The sequence below is a fragment of the Macrotis lagotis genome, chromosome 1 (assembly GCF_037893015.1).
Source record: "Macrotis lagotis isolate mMagLag1 chromosome 1, bilby.v1.9.chrom.fasta, whole genome shotgun sequence".
Taxonomy (NCBI): Eukaryota; Metazoa; Chordata; class Mammalia; order Peramelemorphia; family Peramelidae; genus Macrotis; species Macrotis lagotis.
The window spans coordinates 777,463,464-777,480,789 of record NC_133658.1 but is presented as its reverse complement, the minus strand read 5'-3'; the positions used below and the strand labels follow the sequence as shown (position 1 = coordinate 777,480,789).

The 17,326-nt window shown below is 35.0% G+C and overlaps 1 protein-coding gene across 3 annotated transcripts in view; it reads left to right on the top strand.

The window, feature by feature from the left end:
- PDGFD (platelet derived growth factor D) overlaps positions 1-6,586 on the top strand; it is a 294,021-nt gene extending 287,435 nt beyond the window's left edge. For all 3 annotated transcript variants that reach the window (XM_074216572.1, XM_074216573.1, XM_074216570.1), the window contains one exon: positions 5,644-6,586. In XM_074216572.1, coding sequence (XP_074072673.1) covers positions 5,644-5,769 — 126 coding nt within the window. In that variant the 3' untranslated portion in view covers positions 5,770-6,586. The remainder of the gene's footprint in view (positions 1-5,643) is intronic.
- The last annotated feature ends 10,740 nt before the right edge of the window (positions 6,587-17,326 follow it).

The following is a 17,326-nucleotide window of genomic DNA, read 5'->3' as shown; positions in this document are numbered from 1 at the left end:
CCACAGCATGCACTTTTGTTTGCCATCAAATGAGAAAGCTATTCAACATTGACTCAACTTTTGTGGATGCCAATCATTTGAAATTGTCAGCCTTTGATAATGGTCTCTTTTAAATATTTTCTACTGGAGCAGATTTTTTATTAAAAAAAACACTAGAAAATATGCTGAATACCTTTGACCAAAAAAAAATCTAATTCATTTTTTTTTTAAATCCTTAACTGTGGTGTAGGAGTCCATGACATTTTGTTAAGCAGACTGACCTAAGAGATCACAGCCATGCTTTCATATCTTTTATGAAGTGCATACCTAGAAATGGTATTAAGAAGCATCTGCTTTACTTTTTTAATTATTAATTTTATTATAATTGCTAATCAAACTTTATAGGATAGAATAAAAGCAAAGTGGAGAGTAGAGAATATGGGGATGTACATTTAAATATTTTTCATTTAAATACTTTTCACTGAATTTCATTACTTATGCATGGAAGAAAACTATTCTAGGCTAGATTATCTGTTTTCATATTCTGTATTTGGTTTCCCCCCATTGTTTTCTAGACCTTTGTTTCTCTCTCTCCTCCAACTCCTCTCACCCTCAATATAGAAGGTATTTTCTATCTGATTAAAATCTATTCGTTTGACCAAATGGCACCTGGGGCTTTGGCTCACAAAACACCTAGTTCTGTTTCATGATACCCAAGGACAGACTTACTTGAGCTGTTGTAACCTGTTTTCTGGTATTTTCTCTTCAAAGGTGACCAGATAATGTATAACTATTTGTCTTGCTTTCCCAGATAAAAGTGGGTGTGGAAAATAGTGAGAATGGCTGGGGATAAGAGTAGTAAAGAGAAGACAGAAAGATACCGTTTGTGCTTCTTTGCCCTCCCTTTCAAATCCTTGAATGATTGACATCACTACCAGCACTGTTCAACTCCACATCAAGAAATATTTATTGAACACCTGCTATGATGGACTGCAGGAGAAATATGAGTATAAGACACTATAGTTAGTTTGGTAGGCATAAGACTATAAAGCAGAATACCATTTATAGCTCAGACATCTCTGATTTCATCCACATGGGAACTCTTTCCACTAATGTGTACTATATCCCAATATATGATTTATTTGATGAGGCTCAAAAAAGTTAATGGGAATATCAAGAGAATTTCACAACTATACTATTGTAGGAATCTTACTGATTCCAAGTCTAGGACTCCAAATTTGTGCCCTTATTAATGCCAAATTCTAGTTGAGATTGGAGTTCAGGGAAGAAAAATTGAGTCATAATCTATAAAATGGAAAATAGATGTAAAACTTACAAATTTCTAGCCAAACCCTCCTCTATGCTAGAAAATATTATCTTGTCCTTTTGTTATGGTACATATGGTGATCTTAGGGGATGGCAGGCCCTTGAAGAAAAAAGAGATTTGTGTTGGTTGCTGCCCATAGCCTGATTGTTTCATTTTAATTTCTGTGTTTTATTTTATTTTATTTTATTTATTTTTTGCTTGATATTTTTTGAGCTATGATAACAGGGGACTGATATTTGCCTTTCTTTGTATCTTCAAAACTTAGCACAATGATTAGGACATAGTAGATACTTAATGATCCTTGTTTAGTGCTTAGTTAATTTCGTTAATTTTGCACTCAAATTCCAGTGTCTCCAGATAAAGTGTTGTTATCATGGTCATATATAATAAAATAGGACATATATAATTTTTTATCATTATTGTGAACATTGCACTCATGACTATGAAAATAGTGTGTGGTGGAGATGTCATATACTCTTCTAGAAATCAATAAATCATAACCACAGCCAATGCTTAGATGATAAGTTGTAGAAAGTTATGCACAACCACTCTGTGAAGTAGATATTGTAAAGCACCAAGAGTAATGTGACTTCCCTGAGATCACATAACTGATCCATCACAGAGTCATGAACTTGAAATCAGTTCTTCTGACTCAAACCTAATGATTTTTGCTACACACCACAAATCCTCTGCATATTTTTGGCACTGATCTAAGACAAAAACAAACACTGTGTATTTACATTGTATTTGGCATTCTAAAAAGAGAGTAAGGAAAATAGTCCTAATAATGATTTTGTTGTTATTGAGTCATGTTAGTCATGCCTAACCTTCATACCTCAGGTGAGATTTTCTTGGCAAAGCTACTATCCACTGAGTCTACCAGCTCAATTATCAATTATTACATGATAATTGATAATAACACATTTATATACTGATTTCCTCATTACCACCATTGTTAATTATATAGTATAGGTACTAAGAGTTAGAATGAAGCTAGATCATATAGCTAATAAATGTTAGATCCAGATCTACTACCTTCAGATCTAATTATTTTTTCTAGTACAACACATCTATTCTCTCAAGAAGCTTATGATTAAAAAATAAAGGAAAGAAAAGAATAAATACAAATGAAAGATAAATAGGACATGTAAAAATATTTTTAAATTCACAATTATATTTATATTCCTCAAGTAGAAACCTATCTAATATCTGCAATGAGGGAAAATAATTATTGAATGAGTTAAGGTTCTATCTGAACGTTTTTTTATTGCTTTTCTTTTTTAAAAAATATTTTATTGGAGTGGCTAGGTAGCACAGTGGATAGCATACTGGCCCTGGAGTCAGAAGGACCTGAATTCACATGTGGCCTCAGACACTTAATAATTGCCTAGCCATGTGACCTTGGGCAAGTCACTTAACCCCATTGCCTTGCCAAAAAAAAAATCTATTTTATTTATTTATTTTTCCAACTACATACAAAAGTAATTTTCAATAATCCTTTTTTTTTTTGCTAGGTTTTGAAGTTTACATTTTTCTTCCTTTCTCCCTTCCCTCCCCTCTCCCCTTGATAGAAAGCAATCGAATGTAGGCTATACATGTGTAACCTTGTTGGACCCATATTAATCATATTGTAAAAGAAGAATCAAATCAAAATGGGAAAAAAATTAGAGAGTAAAAATCATAATATCTAAGACAACTTTTAAAAACTGAAGATGGTAAACTTTATTATGCATTTAAACTACACAGTTCCTTCTCTATATATGGATGGTATTTTCCATCCATCTAGAATTGTTTTTGATTATTGTACTGCTAAAATCATTAAGTCCATCTAAGATAAGTGTTAGCATAAGACTTGAGGCTTTGATTAAACAGTAGTATATAAAAGTAGAGCCTGGATCTTTGCTGTGAACTTCAAGTTCCATTTAATCCCCATAAACATGTCATACCTGTAAAAACTTCAGCATGTTACTTAGTTAGGACCATATCTATATCCAAGTAAAATGAGACATCAAGGTGGCACAGGAGTTACAGTCCTGTACTTGGAATCATGAAGATCTGAGTTTAAATCTTCCCTCAGTTATCTGTGAACTATCCAACTCTGAATTAGTCATTAAGTCTTTCTTAGCTTAATAATCACTCCTTCCCCCATAGAATTTTTTAGGAAAATTAAATGAGATAATACATGTGAAATATTTTGCAAAGAATAAAGCACTACTATTTTTGCTTCAAGAAAAAAGTTTTGCCTTGTCATTCTAAATATTTGTGAAATTTGTTCACTTTTTTCCCTCTGCAGAAAATTAACTGGTTTTAATCAAAAATCCTATGGGTATCTGGAAGAGGTCTTCCCAACTTCAGGTCCAAAACTCTATCTACTTTGCCACTTAGCTATCCAAACTGTAAGCTATATTTGAGTTTTTGTATACCTAGGATTTTGGAGTGGCAATGACATAGTGAATAGAGTATACTTATCAGTAAGACTGGGTTTTAAGCTTTATTTCAGAAGCTTATTAGCTATCACATTTTGAGCTTCAGTTTTCTCAACTTTAAGGGGTTGGACTCAATGATCTCAAAGGTCCTTTCCAGGGCTACAAAATGTATTGCATTCGATGAGATTTATAAAAGAGAATCATTTTGTGTGAAAAAAATCCTATGGGCTAATTCAATTAAAGTCAATAACCATTTATTAAGTCTCTACTATTTGCCAGTCATTGTGATAAATGCTGGCAACACAAATTGAAAAAGAAAGACAGTCCTTGCCCCGAGGAGCTTACAATCTAGTGAGGGAAGACAATATACAAAAAAAAAAAAAAAAAAAAGCTGGAAAGTAGGGATGGGAAAATATGAGGGAGTATCTGATGGCTCAGGGACATCATGTTCTTTGTAGTTCAAATCCTTCATAGTTTCAGCTAGAAAATGGAGAGATAACCAGAGTCAAGATCCAGGTTTCTATAAAGGAGAGCCTTGGGAAAATTTTATTAACTCCTATTAGAAGGGAAAGGAAGATGAGGAAGTTGGAAAGGTGTTGCATATCCAATATAGTGATGAGATTTCAGGTGATTACCTTATCCTAGGTGAGCCATTTTGTTCCTTAGAGTTCAAACCAAGCATAACAATGCTTTGTCCTTCATTCTGGAAGAAGACCATGAAATCAAAGAAATCGTGATGTCATGACAAGCACATGAATTGAATTTGAGTGAGGGGTGCTTTGCTAAGTCAGCAGCCTCACTTTCTCCTTCGGAATCGCCTTAATCCAGTGCCCAGATATGAATCAGGACAACTGGAAATGGCTCTGAATGTGAGGCAATCAGGGTTAAGTGACTTGCCCAGGTTCACACAGCCAATGTTAGTTGACTAGATTTGAACTCTGCTCCTCCTGATTCCAAGATCAATACTCTATACACTGTGCCCCCTAGCTGCCCTATGCCTGGTAGAAATGCAAGCTGGTCATAAGTGTATATTTTTTTAGCTATTTTGGTACAATCCTTGTCAGTTTTTTATTTAAAATATGTCATGAATATTCATTAAATATTAGTCTAGAGTAGAATTCCAGAATTAAAAGTAGCATTTTAATTTGCAAAGATATCCTTTTCATAGCTTTTTTGAACATGATATTTTATTGATCAGTTGGATTTTCTTGACAAAGATACTAAAGTGGTTTCTCCTGCTCATTTTATAGATGAGGAAACTGAGGCAAATGGCATTAAGTGACTTGCCCAGGGTTACATAGTAAGTGTTTAAATATGGATTTGAACTCAGGTCTTCCTGACTCCAGACCCCAGTACTCTGTATATTGTAGCTGCCCACTACTTTTGTTATACAAAATATTTTCAAATTTAGAAATAATAAAATTCAATCAACTATAATAAACTTAAACTAGTTTTGGCTCATATTTTCTTCCAATTGATGCATGGCTAAGAATCATTTACCCCCACAATAGACAAAAGGAATCATTTTATCATCATTTACTTTTTATGATTTTAAGCTATTTTGATCATTATTCCCTTTTGAATTTATACATGTGGAAAAATGTGAGACTACCACTATTTCTTCCATCCCAATCTTTCCCACTTTTCCTAGAAAAGTTTTTATTAATTAATAAAATCCCTTTCTCATATTATTGTGATTTTGACTTTACTGCAGAGAAAGTCAGCTGATAAAGGGTATGTGGTTCAAGTCTTCTGGTTTTTTACTGTCCTTATTTGACCTTCACTAGTCACCATATGTTGTTAGTTATCTGTTGATTGAACTAAATGTATCATTGAGGGAAGAAGTGATGGCAATTTGATTAAGGTTAACCTCAAAAGACATTTTAACAGAAAATATCCTTTTCTTTTTAGGTGTTGAAATTTGAACCTGGCCATTTCAAGAGGAAGGGAAAAACTAAGAACATGGCTCTTATTGATATTCAACTGGATCATCATGAGCGTTGTGATTGTATATGTAGCTCACGACCACCTCGATAAAAATCAATGGACATGCTCATCTTAAGCGTGAAAGATCTTTTTTTTTTCATTTTAAGGAGGGTGCTATGGGAGAACCTTTTCCCATGCGCACCAGAACTTTGCTACTAGCCTGCATTGCAATGAGTAAAACTGATGACAGTTTCAGCATAGCTTTGCTAGTGCCATGGCAGCTAGATACATGTATCATAGACTTCTGTATCCAAAAATTTAGAATTATGTTTAGTAGTATTATCTGAGATAAAGTCACCAAAAATACACATAATGCATCTGTATTTATCTATCTATATGTAAATAGGTAGATTTAATGGTTTCTCCAATTTAAATAAGCAGCTGTACTAGAATCTACATCTGGATCTATGCCTTATTCCCATGAAGCCTTTTGAAGAAACCAGTGAATAGTGAAATTCCATAAAAGGTGTCTGTTGAGATGTCATCTTTGTCCATTTGTGTAAAGCATAGTTTTTAATCTATAAATGTCAAAAGAGCTGTTGAAAAGTACTTGTACTTTTTCTTACATGTATATCAAAGTTGAGAACATAAACAAAAGTGTGGTTATAAAAAAAAGCTCAAATGTTGAAATGTTAATTCCTTTAAAAAAATATCAGGCCCTCTCTAGGATAAGCAGTGATAATCCATCTCCCCAATTCTACCCAAATATATGGTTTGCAGAAATGTATATTCCTGCCATTGAAATATCTATTCATTTGCATTTTGCTGAGGCATGTTAATTTATTTAGCAGCACTTGTCTATGAAAAATAATGTTCAGAAGGGATGTTTCTAATGCTGCAAATAAAAGATGCACCTTAAGAACCTAAACTCTAAAGGGTAGCTACTTGTGCTTATTCAGACTTTATAAAAGTGCTCTAAATTCTTTTCTTAAAAAAATGCCTTTCCAAGATTGATTGTAGACTATGAGTCATTCTTCCAGATGCTGTTCTTTATAAGATGTGGGCAGTTAAAAACCAAAAAGATAGGGCTTTTGAGTGTTAACATAACTGAAAATGGGTTAGAACATTTAATGGTTGAGGATCTAAGCTTAATAGTAGGTTCAAGCTTTCTCTGGCTGCACCAATTCATTTTTATGTGCACTGCTTTTGTGTTCTTGTCTCTTAGATATATAGAAATGGATTTACAACAATATTCTGGGCATGGGCTAAAACTAGTGAGCTATCACAAAATATTTATAACTTTAAAGCTCTTGTGTTTTAATAACAAGAACCATTTTATAGATGCTACATCTCTAATCTCATACCTACTAACAGGCTGCATTCGTGTTTCTGAATCAAATAAAGCTAGGGACTTCTCTCTGACTCTATAACTTGACTGAGGCAGTCCTAGGAGCCACAGAGTAAATATTGTGTTAATGCCATTTCAACTCTGCACTACCACATGAAAATCCAACTATTATTTTTTTGTTTGTTTTTCCTATTATTTATAGACATTTTTTTCTTTTCTGGCACCCAAATGCCTATTTAAGAGGAGACTTACTAGAGGGGTAGAAAGTAATTCATCATTTTGTGATCTGGGGCTCTTCATAGAGCAGCACTGACATCACAGTTGCCAGTGTTTTGCTTCTTTTATTTTTTCATTATTAGTTTTTTTAGGACTGTTAAGAGCAAGCTTCATTTTTCTTACTACTTTAGAAGATAACAGGAAATTCAGATTCTTCTCTGGTGTTAGGTTCAGATTGACTAAATATAGGAGAAAATGTTTAAGTGATTCCCATTAGATTGAGACAAGGATCTGGTTAAATCCTAGATAGAAGAATATTGTAAGGGTACTTGTTTTTTCTAAGTCAGAACTGTTGCATAGACCAGTAGAATGTCAACATCTAATTCAGATGACCCTTAATGCTTCTTAAATTTCCATGGAATTTTTTTTTGTTCTTTTTGTTTTTTGTTGAAAGAGGGAAGAGGGGCAGCTAAGTGACACAGTGGATAGAGCACTGGAGTCAGGAGAACCTGACCTCAAATCTGACCTCAGACACTTAATAATTGCTTAGCTGTGTGACCTTAGGCAAGTCACTTAACTCATTGCCTTAAATAAAATTTTTAAAAAGACACCTTCCAATCCCAGAGTATAGAAATAGCACCAAGATAAAATTGGTAAGGGCAAAGTTTCAAGTACTGAAAGTGCCAAACTGAAACCAGTATGCATATTAACAACAAACATAAACTTGCTCCACTGTGCATTTCCATTTTTCTGTTGAAAATTAAGATTTTCCATATGTTACATCATATGACTTCAAGACAATACCCATTATGGCTATAAATAAGAAAAACCTGAGATCTCTACTTTTGATACCATAAAAACTTAGTACATGTCCTGATACAAGTCACAGACAAATTTTTTTGACAATTGCTTAGCCAAATATTCAAGGGCTATTCACTAATTTTTTTGTTGTTGTTGCTGGATATTTTGTTGAAATTTTTTCTATTGAGTTCCCCTAAATCTTTTATTAAACTTATTTATTGTCCTTGAAATGGATAAAACATTGAATTTGTAATCAGGAAGACCTGATTTTGAATCCTGCCTACATCAATGTCAGAATTAAGTAGAAATAAAGAGGGTATCCCAAAAGTCAGTGTTATTTACAGCATTAAGAATTTATGGGAATCCTTTTTTTAAAGTTCTTGGCAAACATTAAAGTAATATATAAAAATATAACTATTATAGGAATAAAAAGCCCAACATCACAAATTTCATTTCCCCAAAAAATGTTAATAAACCCAGGCTTCCATAAGACTTCTTCATATGGGATGTCATTCTTTATTCAATGGATGCTTGCAGGGCAGAACACTTAGCTATGTGTAATTTTTAGGTATTATAGTTGCCCTTCCACTCAAACAATAGCATTTTCTCTATCAAAACCTAATGTCTTTCTTATCTTCCTGGAAAATAAATATTGCTTTTGGAAGAAAGTGTGAAAAAATTATTCTGTGTACAAACAGAATTTTTCAAAACTGTGCACTAGTCTAAACATTTTCACAATTGTGCCCAAGTGTTTGAAATTAAATGTCATATAGACAGAATGATGTGATGTTATTTCAAAATGCAGAAATGCTACAAATTGCTACTTGGACCATGCATTTCCACATGAACAACTACCTATTAACCATGCAGTGAGGGAAAATGAGATAGTTTCAAAGCTGTATTTTGAAGCAACATTCTTTTATCTTGTATCACACACAAGCACATACACACACACACACACACACACACACACACACAAACACAAACACACAGAGTTTCACTATCCTTGCTTGTACCCTGAAAGCAAACCTGTTTAGAACTTCAGTGAAAAGGCATTGTCCTTGCCCTGATTAACCTTTTCTCTGAAGTGATATCCTGTTCCAATTGGGCGGGCAGCCTCTAGAACTTTAAACTTGTGACATTGGCAATCTGTCATCTGATTGAACTCAAGGGGCTGAGAAAGTGTTCACTTTCACCCAACTCTCACCTGTGACTCCAAAAAAACTGCAGCAAATACAATGTGCCACACCTAGATAAAATTCTCTCAGCAGACTGACTAAATCTGTTGAGCATAACTAAAAGACCCCAAATTCATCAGTGGGTTAGGAGGATGTCTACCCCAAGCATGTGAAGACTTTACCCAATAATAGGTGGATGAGAACAATTTGTTCCAATAGCCATGATGATGATTGAAGCAGGCACTGTGGAAAGCTTAGAACTTGGTTAGACATCAAAAACACCAAGGCTGTCCACTGCATCCCAGGCCATCACCAGTCATCTTGACTTTTGTCCTGACACTAGACTTCAATGTCTCTAGAAGAGAGAGAGGTTGACAACTTTGCACAACTCTGCTTCACTTAAATCCAGTTCATACAAGATATCACCCCCATGATGTCATTGGCAGTCCTCAAAAATGAAGAACAGAGTACCAGACTTGGAATCAGGAAGATATAGGTTCAAATCTTATTTCAGATACATACTAATTGTATGACCCTGATCAAGTCATATAACTTCCTTGGAGGTTCCTCATATGTAAAATGAAGAGCTTGGGTTAGGTGGTCTCTAAAGCCCCTTATGCAATAAATGTATGATCTGGCAGTCTTAATAGGATTGGTTCTGATATCTCAAAGTTTCCAACACTAAATAGTTAACATAAAATAATGTGCCATCAACAAGCTGAGACTAAATTGCATCTCTATAGAGAGAGTGGTTTGTTTTGGTCCCATACATTATTTTTCTAATAAGTTCACTGATACAGAGTGACCTCATTTTTCAAATAGCAAAATTGGAGCCCAGAGAAGTCATGTAACTTGTTAAAGGTTACATGAAGAGTAAGGAAGAGAGATAAAATTTGATTGTAGGTTCTCTTTGTTTCCTATTTTTTATTTAAACCTGTTTATCTGTTTTATCTGTGATATTTATCTGTTTTCACACTCTTGGTGTGTAAAATCCCTTTAATAAAGCATGAACAACTGAAAAGTTAAATGATAGCCATTATCATGCAGCTAATAAGTTTCAGGATCAGGACTTGAATATAGGTCTTCAAACTCCAAATATAGATCAAGACCTGTCCTCTAGGTATTTTAGTATGCTGTGTCTCAAGGCCAATGCACTAATTCAACCTCACCTCATTTTGCAGATAAGGAAATTGAGGTCTTTATAAAAGGTATAAGTAACTTCTTCAACATCATATAACTAGGCAAAATTGGAATTTGAACCCAGACCAGTTTGTTGTCTAGGTAGGTATAGCCATCACCAGGAATACCAACTACCTAATTAAGGTGTGTTTAGGTGTATGTATGATTGATTGAAACAACTTTTTCAGAATACTTTGAGTTGTTTTCAAATTTAAAAAAAAAATCATTGAAGCTAAACATCAACAATATTAAATTATAAATGCACTAAAGATTTTTTTACTGTCTATTTTCTGAAATGGTATATTGGTCCAATTTTACTCCTAGAATGCTAATTCAACAGATGTCCAATTTGCTCCTATTCTCCTAGGGTCCTCTTAGTGCAACATGAAATGAAAAGACTGCAATTAGTATTCAGGACTGTAATCCTAGGAGATACAATTTTGCTTATTGACAGTCCTCATCAAACATGCTGGAAGATAGAGTATTCATAATTTACAGGTTTTATTGACATTCACTCCAAAGCTGTTGTGTTTTAAGTTAAATATGACATCTCCTTTCAAACACTTCAACATAACTGATACCACCCACAGAAATTCCCCAAATCTGCTGCAAATAATTGAAAAGCAACTGCTTAATTTGGGATTTTGCCTTTTCTGCTAAGTTTATTTCTCTTGCATTTTTGCTAATTAACTTGTAGCTTGGCATTTCTCAGATCTCATTCCTAGATGCTATTATCTAATAACTCTACACTAGATTTAGTTAGAAGAAAATGGAGCTAATTCCATAATAAAGGTTAATGTACCAGGTGCAGCAGAATCAGAAGCCAAAAAAATCTTCACTCCTCAGCTTTGCAATTACTCTCAAGAGTTGCCATGTGTCATTGTGTGATGTGGTGTGGTGTGGTGTGTGTGTGTGTGTGTGTGTGTGTGTGTGTGTGTGTATCCTCTTGAACCAAATGATGAACACACCCCTGAGTTGGATTCAGGTTTTCAGACAACCCCAAGGTTAATGTGACTTCTTTCTTTTCTAGAAATGAAAACAGAAAGGGAAAAAAAGAAAGAAAGACAAAGACATTAATGTGGGTATATTCCTTCATTAACCTGTTCTTTGGGGTGATACATGATTGGGTGATCTATGGCTGCTATCACTGCTGCCCTTTCTCTTCCTCTTTCCAATTCCCTTTTTCTCTCTTCTCTGCCTTTTCTCTTCTCTAACCTTCTGATTAGACTGATGTAAAGCCCAAAGTTTGATTCTAAGAATCCCTTCAGATTTTGTCAATTCTTCAAGGGAGTATCATCATTTGATGATCAAAATCTGAGTAAGCTCCCCAAACTGACATCATTATTTACTTTAGATTGGGGTCTAGTATGAAATAGGTGAATCTTAGACCTACATTCTTAAGAATATAATAAGTGCACAGATGAAGTTGTCTTTGCCCCAGTAAATAATGACCCCTCACATTGGACTTTAGGTAATAACTTGCACACATGTGTAACATATTCATTTTCCCTCATGCTGTTCTAGATTTGGTCCTAAACACAGGACCACCAGCTAAGAATATGTTTATGGCTTATGATCATCTAAGTAAAAAATAGGAAAATGTAGGTGATAGAATAAAAGCAACTAACCTTGGTAAAGGTGAATAGGGAAAAGACAACCTTTTTCCTATGATAAGATTTCACTCTTTGGGCATGAGGTAGATTCAAGGGGAAGAAAATGTGTGAAAAGCACACAGGAAGAGACAGACAGGTTGCCCAGACAGGGAATAAGCAAAGAATCCACATGTCCAACTGAGTCAAACCTAATCTGCCAAGACAGAGAGAGACAAGCAGGTCCCCAAAGTTCTTACCTCATCTCCACTAGTTGGCCCTCTCTGAGATTTTACAATGAGTGGAAAAAACCCTGAGGATTAACACTTGCTAATTCCCTGGGGAAAAGAATGGAAGAAAGAGCTGAGATTTTGAGTTTGGGATTTTTTGCAGACAACAAACATCATGGATTGAAAGGAGAAACTACTCTAGTTACTTTGAATATTTGCTTGATCCATTTCTAAAATTATGATTAAAGAGATGAATATAGTGGGTTTTGATGAATAGCCTCAATTGAAAAGGAGCTTGGACAGGACAAGAAGTAAATTTTCTCTTTTCATTTTTTTCAATTAAATTCAATAATTCAAATTTTAATTTAAAAATCTATTGTTACTCTTTTCCAGTCCTTCCTTCTACATTGAAGACAAAGAAAAACTAAACCATTTAACAAGCATACACAAATAAAATAGATTGCCACAAAAGCCCTATCCAAATTTATGTGTGTGTACAAGTGTGTATGTATGTATGTATGCATATATATCATTATGTACCCTTAAGTCTATTCTGTACCTATCAGGAAACATATTTCATCCCGTCCTTTAAAATAATAATTATTCACCGCATTGATCAGAGCTTTTCAAATTTTCTTTTTATTATATAAATTGTTCTGTTTTCCTCACTTCACTCTGATAAATTTATGAGTCTTACCAGGTTTCTCTGAAACTTTCCATTTCATTTATTCTTGTGGCATAATAGTATTTCATTCCATTCACATATCATAGTTTGACCATCTCCCATTGATGGACATCTATTTAAATTACAGTTCCTTGCCACTACTAAAATAGCTTTTATAGATATTTTGTGGCCTTTTTCTTTAAGGGATACATTTTCTTATGGGTGAAAGCATCTCAAGTCAAGTCTCATTGAATAAATCCACAATTGAACACCCAGACAAGGAGAATCTGAGCTCCCTTTTATAAAAGAAAAGGGAAAATCGTAACAAAAAATCCTATCAAAAGTCCCAGAAGTTGTCACTCCCCAAACTGGCAACTTGGATGAAGTTAGTTTACTTTCTAACAGATGCTATGAGCCTTGCTGGTCAATGAGTCCACAATGGCCCCAGTGTTGCATTAATAATGTTGTATATTATATGTGTCTCTGATTGATGTTCCAGGAGCCTGAATTATCAAACTTCATAGATCACAAACCAAATATGTGACAAAGCCAAGCCCTTGGACCTGAGTCTTTTGATTCTCTGGTACCTAGTACATTATGCAACTCTGATTTTATTTTGTTGCTGATGTGACAAAATCATCTCATCATTGAATCCATTAATCATTTGTTAAATACCTGCTATATGCAAGCAATTGTGCTAGGTGCTTAGAATTCAAAGGAAGAGGGGAACAGCTGGGTGGCAAAATGGTTAGAGCATCATCAGCCTTGGAGTCAGGAGGATCTGAATTCAAATCAGGTCTCAAACATTTGACATTTACTAGCTATGTGACCTTGGGCAAGTCACTTAACCCTGATTGCCTCACATCCAGGGTCATCTCAGGCAGACTGATCCCCATGAATCCAAGGGAGAAAATGAGGCTGGTGACTTAGCACAGCATCTCCTCACTCAAATCCAATCCACATGCATGTCATGGTATCACCTTTCTGATGACATGGCCTTTGAGAACAAAGGGCAAACAACAACAACAACAACAACAAAGACTCAAAAGACAAAATGGGAAATATATCCTGCCCTCAAAAAACATACATTCTAGCTGTGTGACCACGGGCAACTCACTTAACCCACTGCCTTGCAAAAACTTAAAATAAAAAAAACATACATTCTATGAGAGATTGGAATCAGTATGATGATGTTTGTTTTTCATTTTCAAAGAAGACCATGACATCAAGGAGGTGATGCAAGTGAATTGGTTTGGGGGGGGGGGGTGCTAAGTCACCTCCAGAGTTATCTAGGTCTAGTGGTCAGATATGAATCAGGATAACTGGAGATGGCCCTGGATGATCTAGGATCGATATAGCATGTAGTCAGTCAGATAAATATATAGAGAGTATTTGAAAGGGAGAGGCCACAAACTAGAAGGATTGGAACAGTGTCCCAGTAGAGGTGGCACTGAGCTAAGCTACCAGGAATCTAGTGATTCTAAAAAGTAGAACTAATAATAATAATAGCTAACATGTATATTTTACTTTAAGGTACACAATATATTCTATAACTTTTATCTCATTTGATCCTTAAAGTAACCTTGGGACGGAGAAGTAGATGCTATTATTGTTCCCATTTTCCAGATATGGAAACTGAGACTGAGAGGAGACTACTATATTTCCCCATGTATAAGACTCTCCCATGTATAAAATGCACCTTAATTTGGGGGGCCTGAAATTTGAAAAAAAAAATGTATTACATAAAATTATTGAATCATTTTATTCATCATAAAATTCATACAATTCCTCATCACTGTCAAAACTCCCCTCATTAGCTCATCCTAATCTGTGTTTGATGATGAATCACTGTCTTAGGAGAGGCTCTGGCTGCTCTCCTGCCTATGCTCTGGTCTGGGGTTGACCACAAGCACTCCCTGGGCAAGTTTGGTGCTCGGTCCCATTCCATTTCGTGAACCTCAAGCACCAATTGTGTCCTTCTTTGAAATCAGTCACTTCTTTTTCATCAGAAATTCTTCTTGGCTCCTGCTGAACCATCTCTGTAGACACAGGAATCACCCTTTGCTCTTCAATCCATCTTTTCAATTCCCTCTCTCTATCAGGCCATTTGGCCGACTTGCTTCTTGTGGCCTTTTTCTGCCTGGGCATTTTCAGTCAGGTTCCTTCTTCCTGTAGCCAGTATCAGATTGTTTTCTCAGTTGGAGGAGAACCAAAACTGACATTCAGCAGCATGATTTCCATTCACTTTTGCAAATTGGATCACTTTGAACTTCAATTCAACCCTGGACAACAATCTTTTCTGAGCCATTTCTGGGCACAACATGGCAAAAGGTCACCTAATCAGTAACAATGAGAGCAAAAGCAACAAGCATGAAAAAGTAGGAAATTAAAGTAAAAAAACTCTACAACCACTGTATAAAACACTCCCAGTCTTTAGACCCCCAATTTTTTTTTGAAAAAGGTTGAATCTTATACATGGGGAAATATAGTAAATGACACAGCTAGTAAGTGTCTGGAGTCAGATTTGAACTCAGGTTTTCTTTGGTTCCAGGTATCCACTGTATCGTCTAGTTCCCTAAGAATATATTGCAAATACAAATTTGCCTTTTGTACATATATGCATACCTAGTGTGTTTACATGTATAGTATAAATAAACATATATATATATATGGTATATATTTATGTATACATATATACACTTTTGCACAAAGACAAGAGATAACATGTCAAATTTGGAGACCAGTTTGGCTGGAACATAGAATGTAAGGAGCAGAGCAAAGACAATAAACCAGGAAAGATAGACTGGAGTGTGATTTTATATTATATGAAAGGTGATAGGAAATGAAAGTTATCAACCCATCGATAACAATATTCAGTTACAGATGATAACAAGGACCCCTGTAGGAAAATGGTGGATACATATAAAATAGCTGCAGACATATTACAGTTGTTAGGCTTAATTCCAAAAGTTTTATTTTAAAATGATGGTTTAAAATTCATTTAACCCAAAACAAAAAAAGATAAGAATGAGGATATAATAATAATAATAATAATAATAATATTTGTCCTTCATTTTTGAAGAACATGACACCAGGGAGTTGATGCCATGACAAGCATGTGAATTGGATTTGAGTGAGGGGGTGCTGTCACCAGCCTCACTTCCTCCTCCAGAGGAATCTAGGTCCTTTGTCACGACAACTGGAGATAACCCTGGATGCCAGGCAATCAGGGTTAAGTGACTTGCCTAAGGTCATACAGCTAGTAAGAGTCAGAGGTTGGATTTGAACTCTCTGTCCTCTTGATTCCAAGGCCAATGCACTATTCACTGCACCACCTAGCTGCCCAGGAATGAGGATATGTTCCCATTTTAGTCCACAAAAGTCCATTAATCTAAATTTACTTGAAATATTGCATATCGAGTTCTATAAAAACCTAGCCCCCATGCATAACAATGATTCTAAGAGAAAATACTTGGTTGTAGACATGCTGAATTTGAAGTGTCTGTGGGGAAAAGGGTTAGGGAGGTCCTATAAGTAGCTGAAGACAGATGTCTGAAACTTTGAAGAAAAGTCAGGGCTAGACATGCATACAGATTTGGGATACTTAGACAGTTGATTATGTGAGAATTGAATGAAATGTCAGCAAAGGAAGATAACAGTTAAAGATAGAATCTGTATGGGAAATATACCTTAAACAGTCAATCAGATGAAAAAACAAATGAAGGAGAGAGAGAAGAAACAATTAAAAGCTTAGAGAGATGGAAACCAATGAGGGTCAGTTTTCCATCAAAAGATCAAATATTTGACCAAGTGACCAGGAAAGAAACTGTGTACCAGGTGTAGGCCATGATCCTAAATCGGAGCCTAGATATAACAAAGGAGGACCACCAGACAATCACTGATACCAGATAAGGGACTGCATCTCAGACTAAGTTTTCAGTAGCAAAGGCCCCACTACTTTAACAGTAACCCTAAATAGGTTAAGGAAAAAAGAAAATTTCATATAGATAGATAGATAGATACATTATACAATGAATACAACAATATGAACAGAATAATCCATAAAAAATAAAACCAAATATTATGTAATTAAAATGATTGTATTTATCCCTTGAAAAGAAGTGGCACAATACATCCCTCTTTCAAAAAGTCTGTAATACACTCTTTCATAAGAATATACAGACTCCATGGGAAAAGAAGATTCAAATTTAGAAATCACATGTGGAATTCCTCAGAAATCTTTTGTTGGAGTACTTAAGATATTCCTCTTAGAACTCATCTTATAGTTTCTTGAAGCTACCTTTTATCAGTGTGTTTAATTTGTCTTTGGTTCCAAAGGTAAACAGTTAACAACTGTTCCATGGATACTACTAGTACTTGGGATATTGATGAGAAGTTCAAAATCTTCTCCTGTCCAAAGTTCTCAAGGTTCTTTTGTAGCCAAGGTGTTGGGAGTCAGTCTG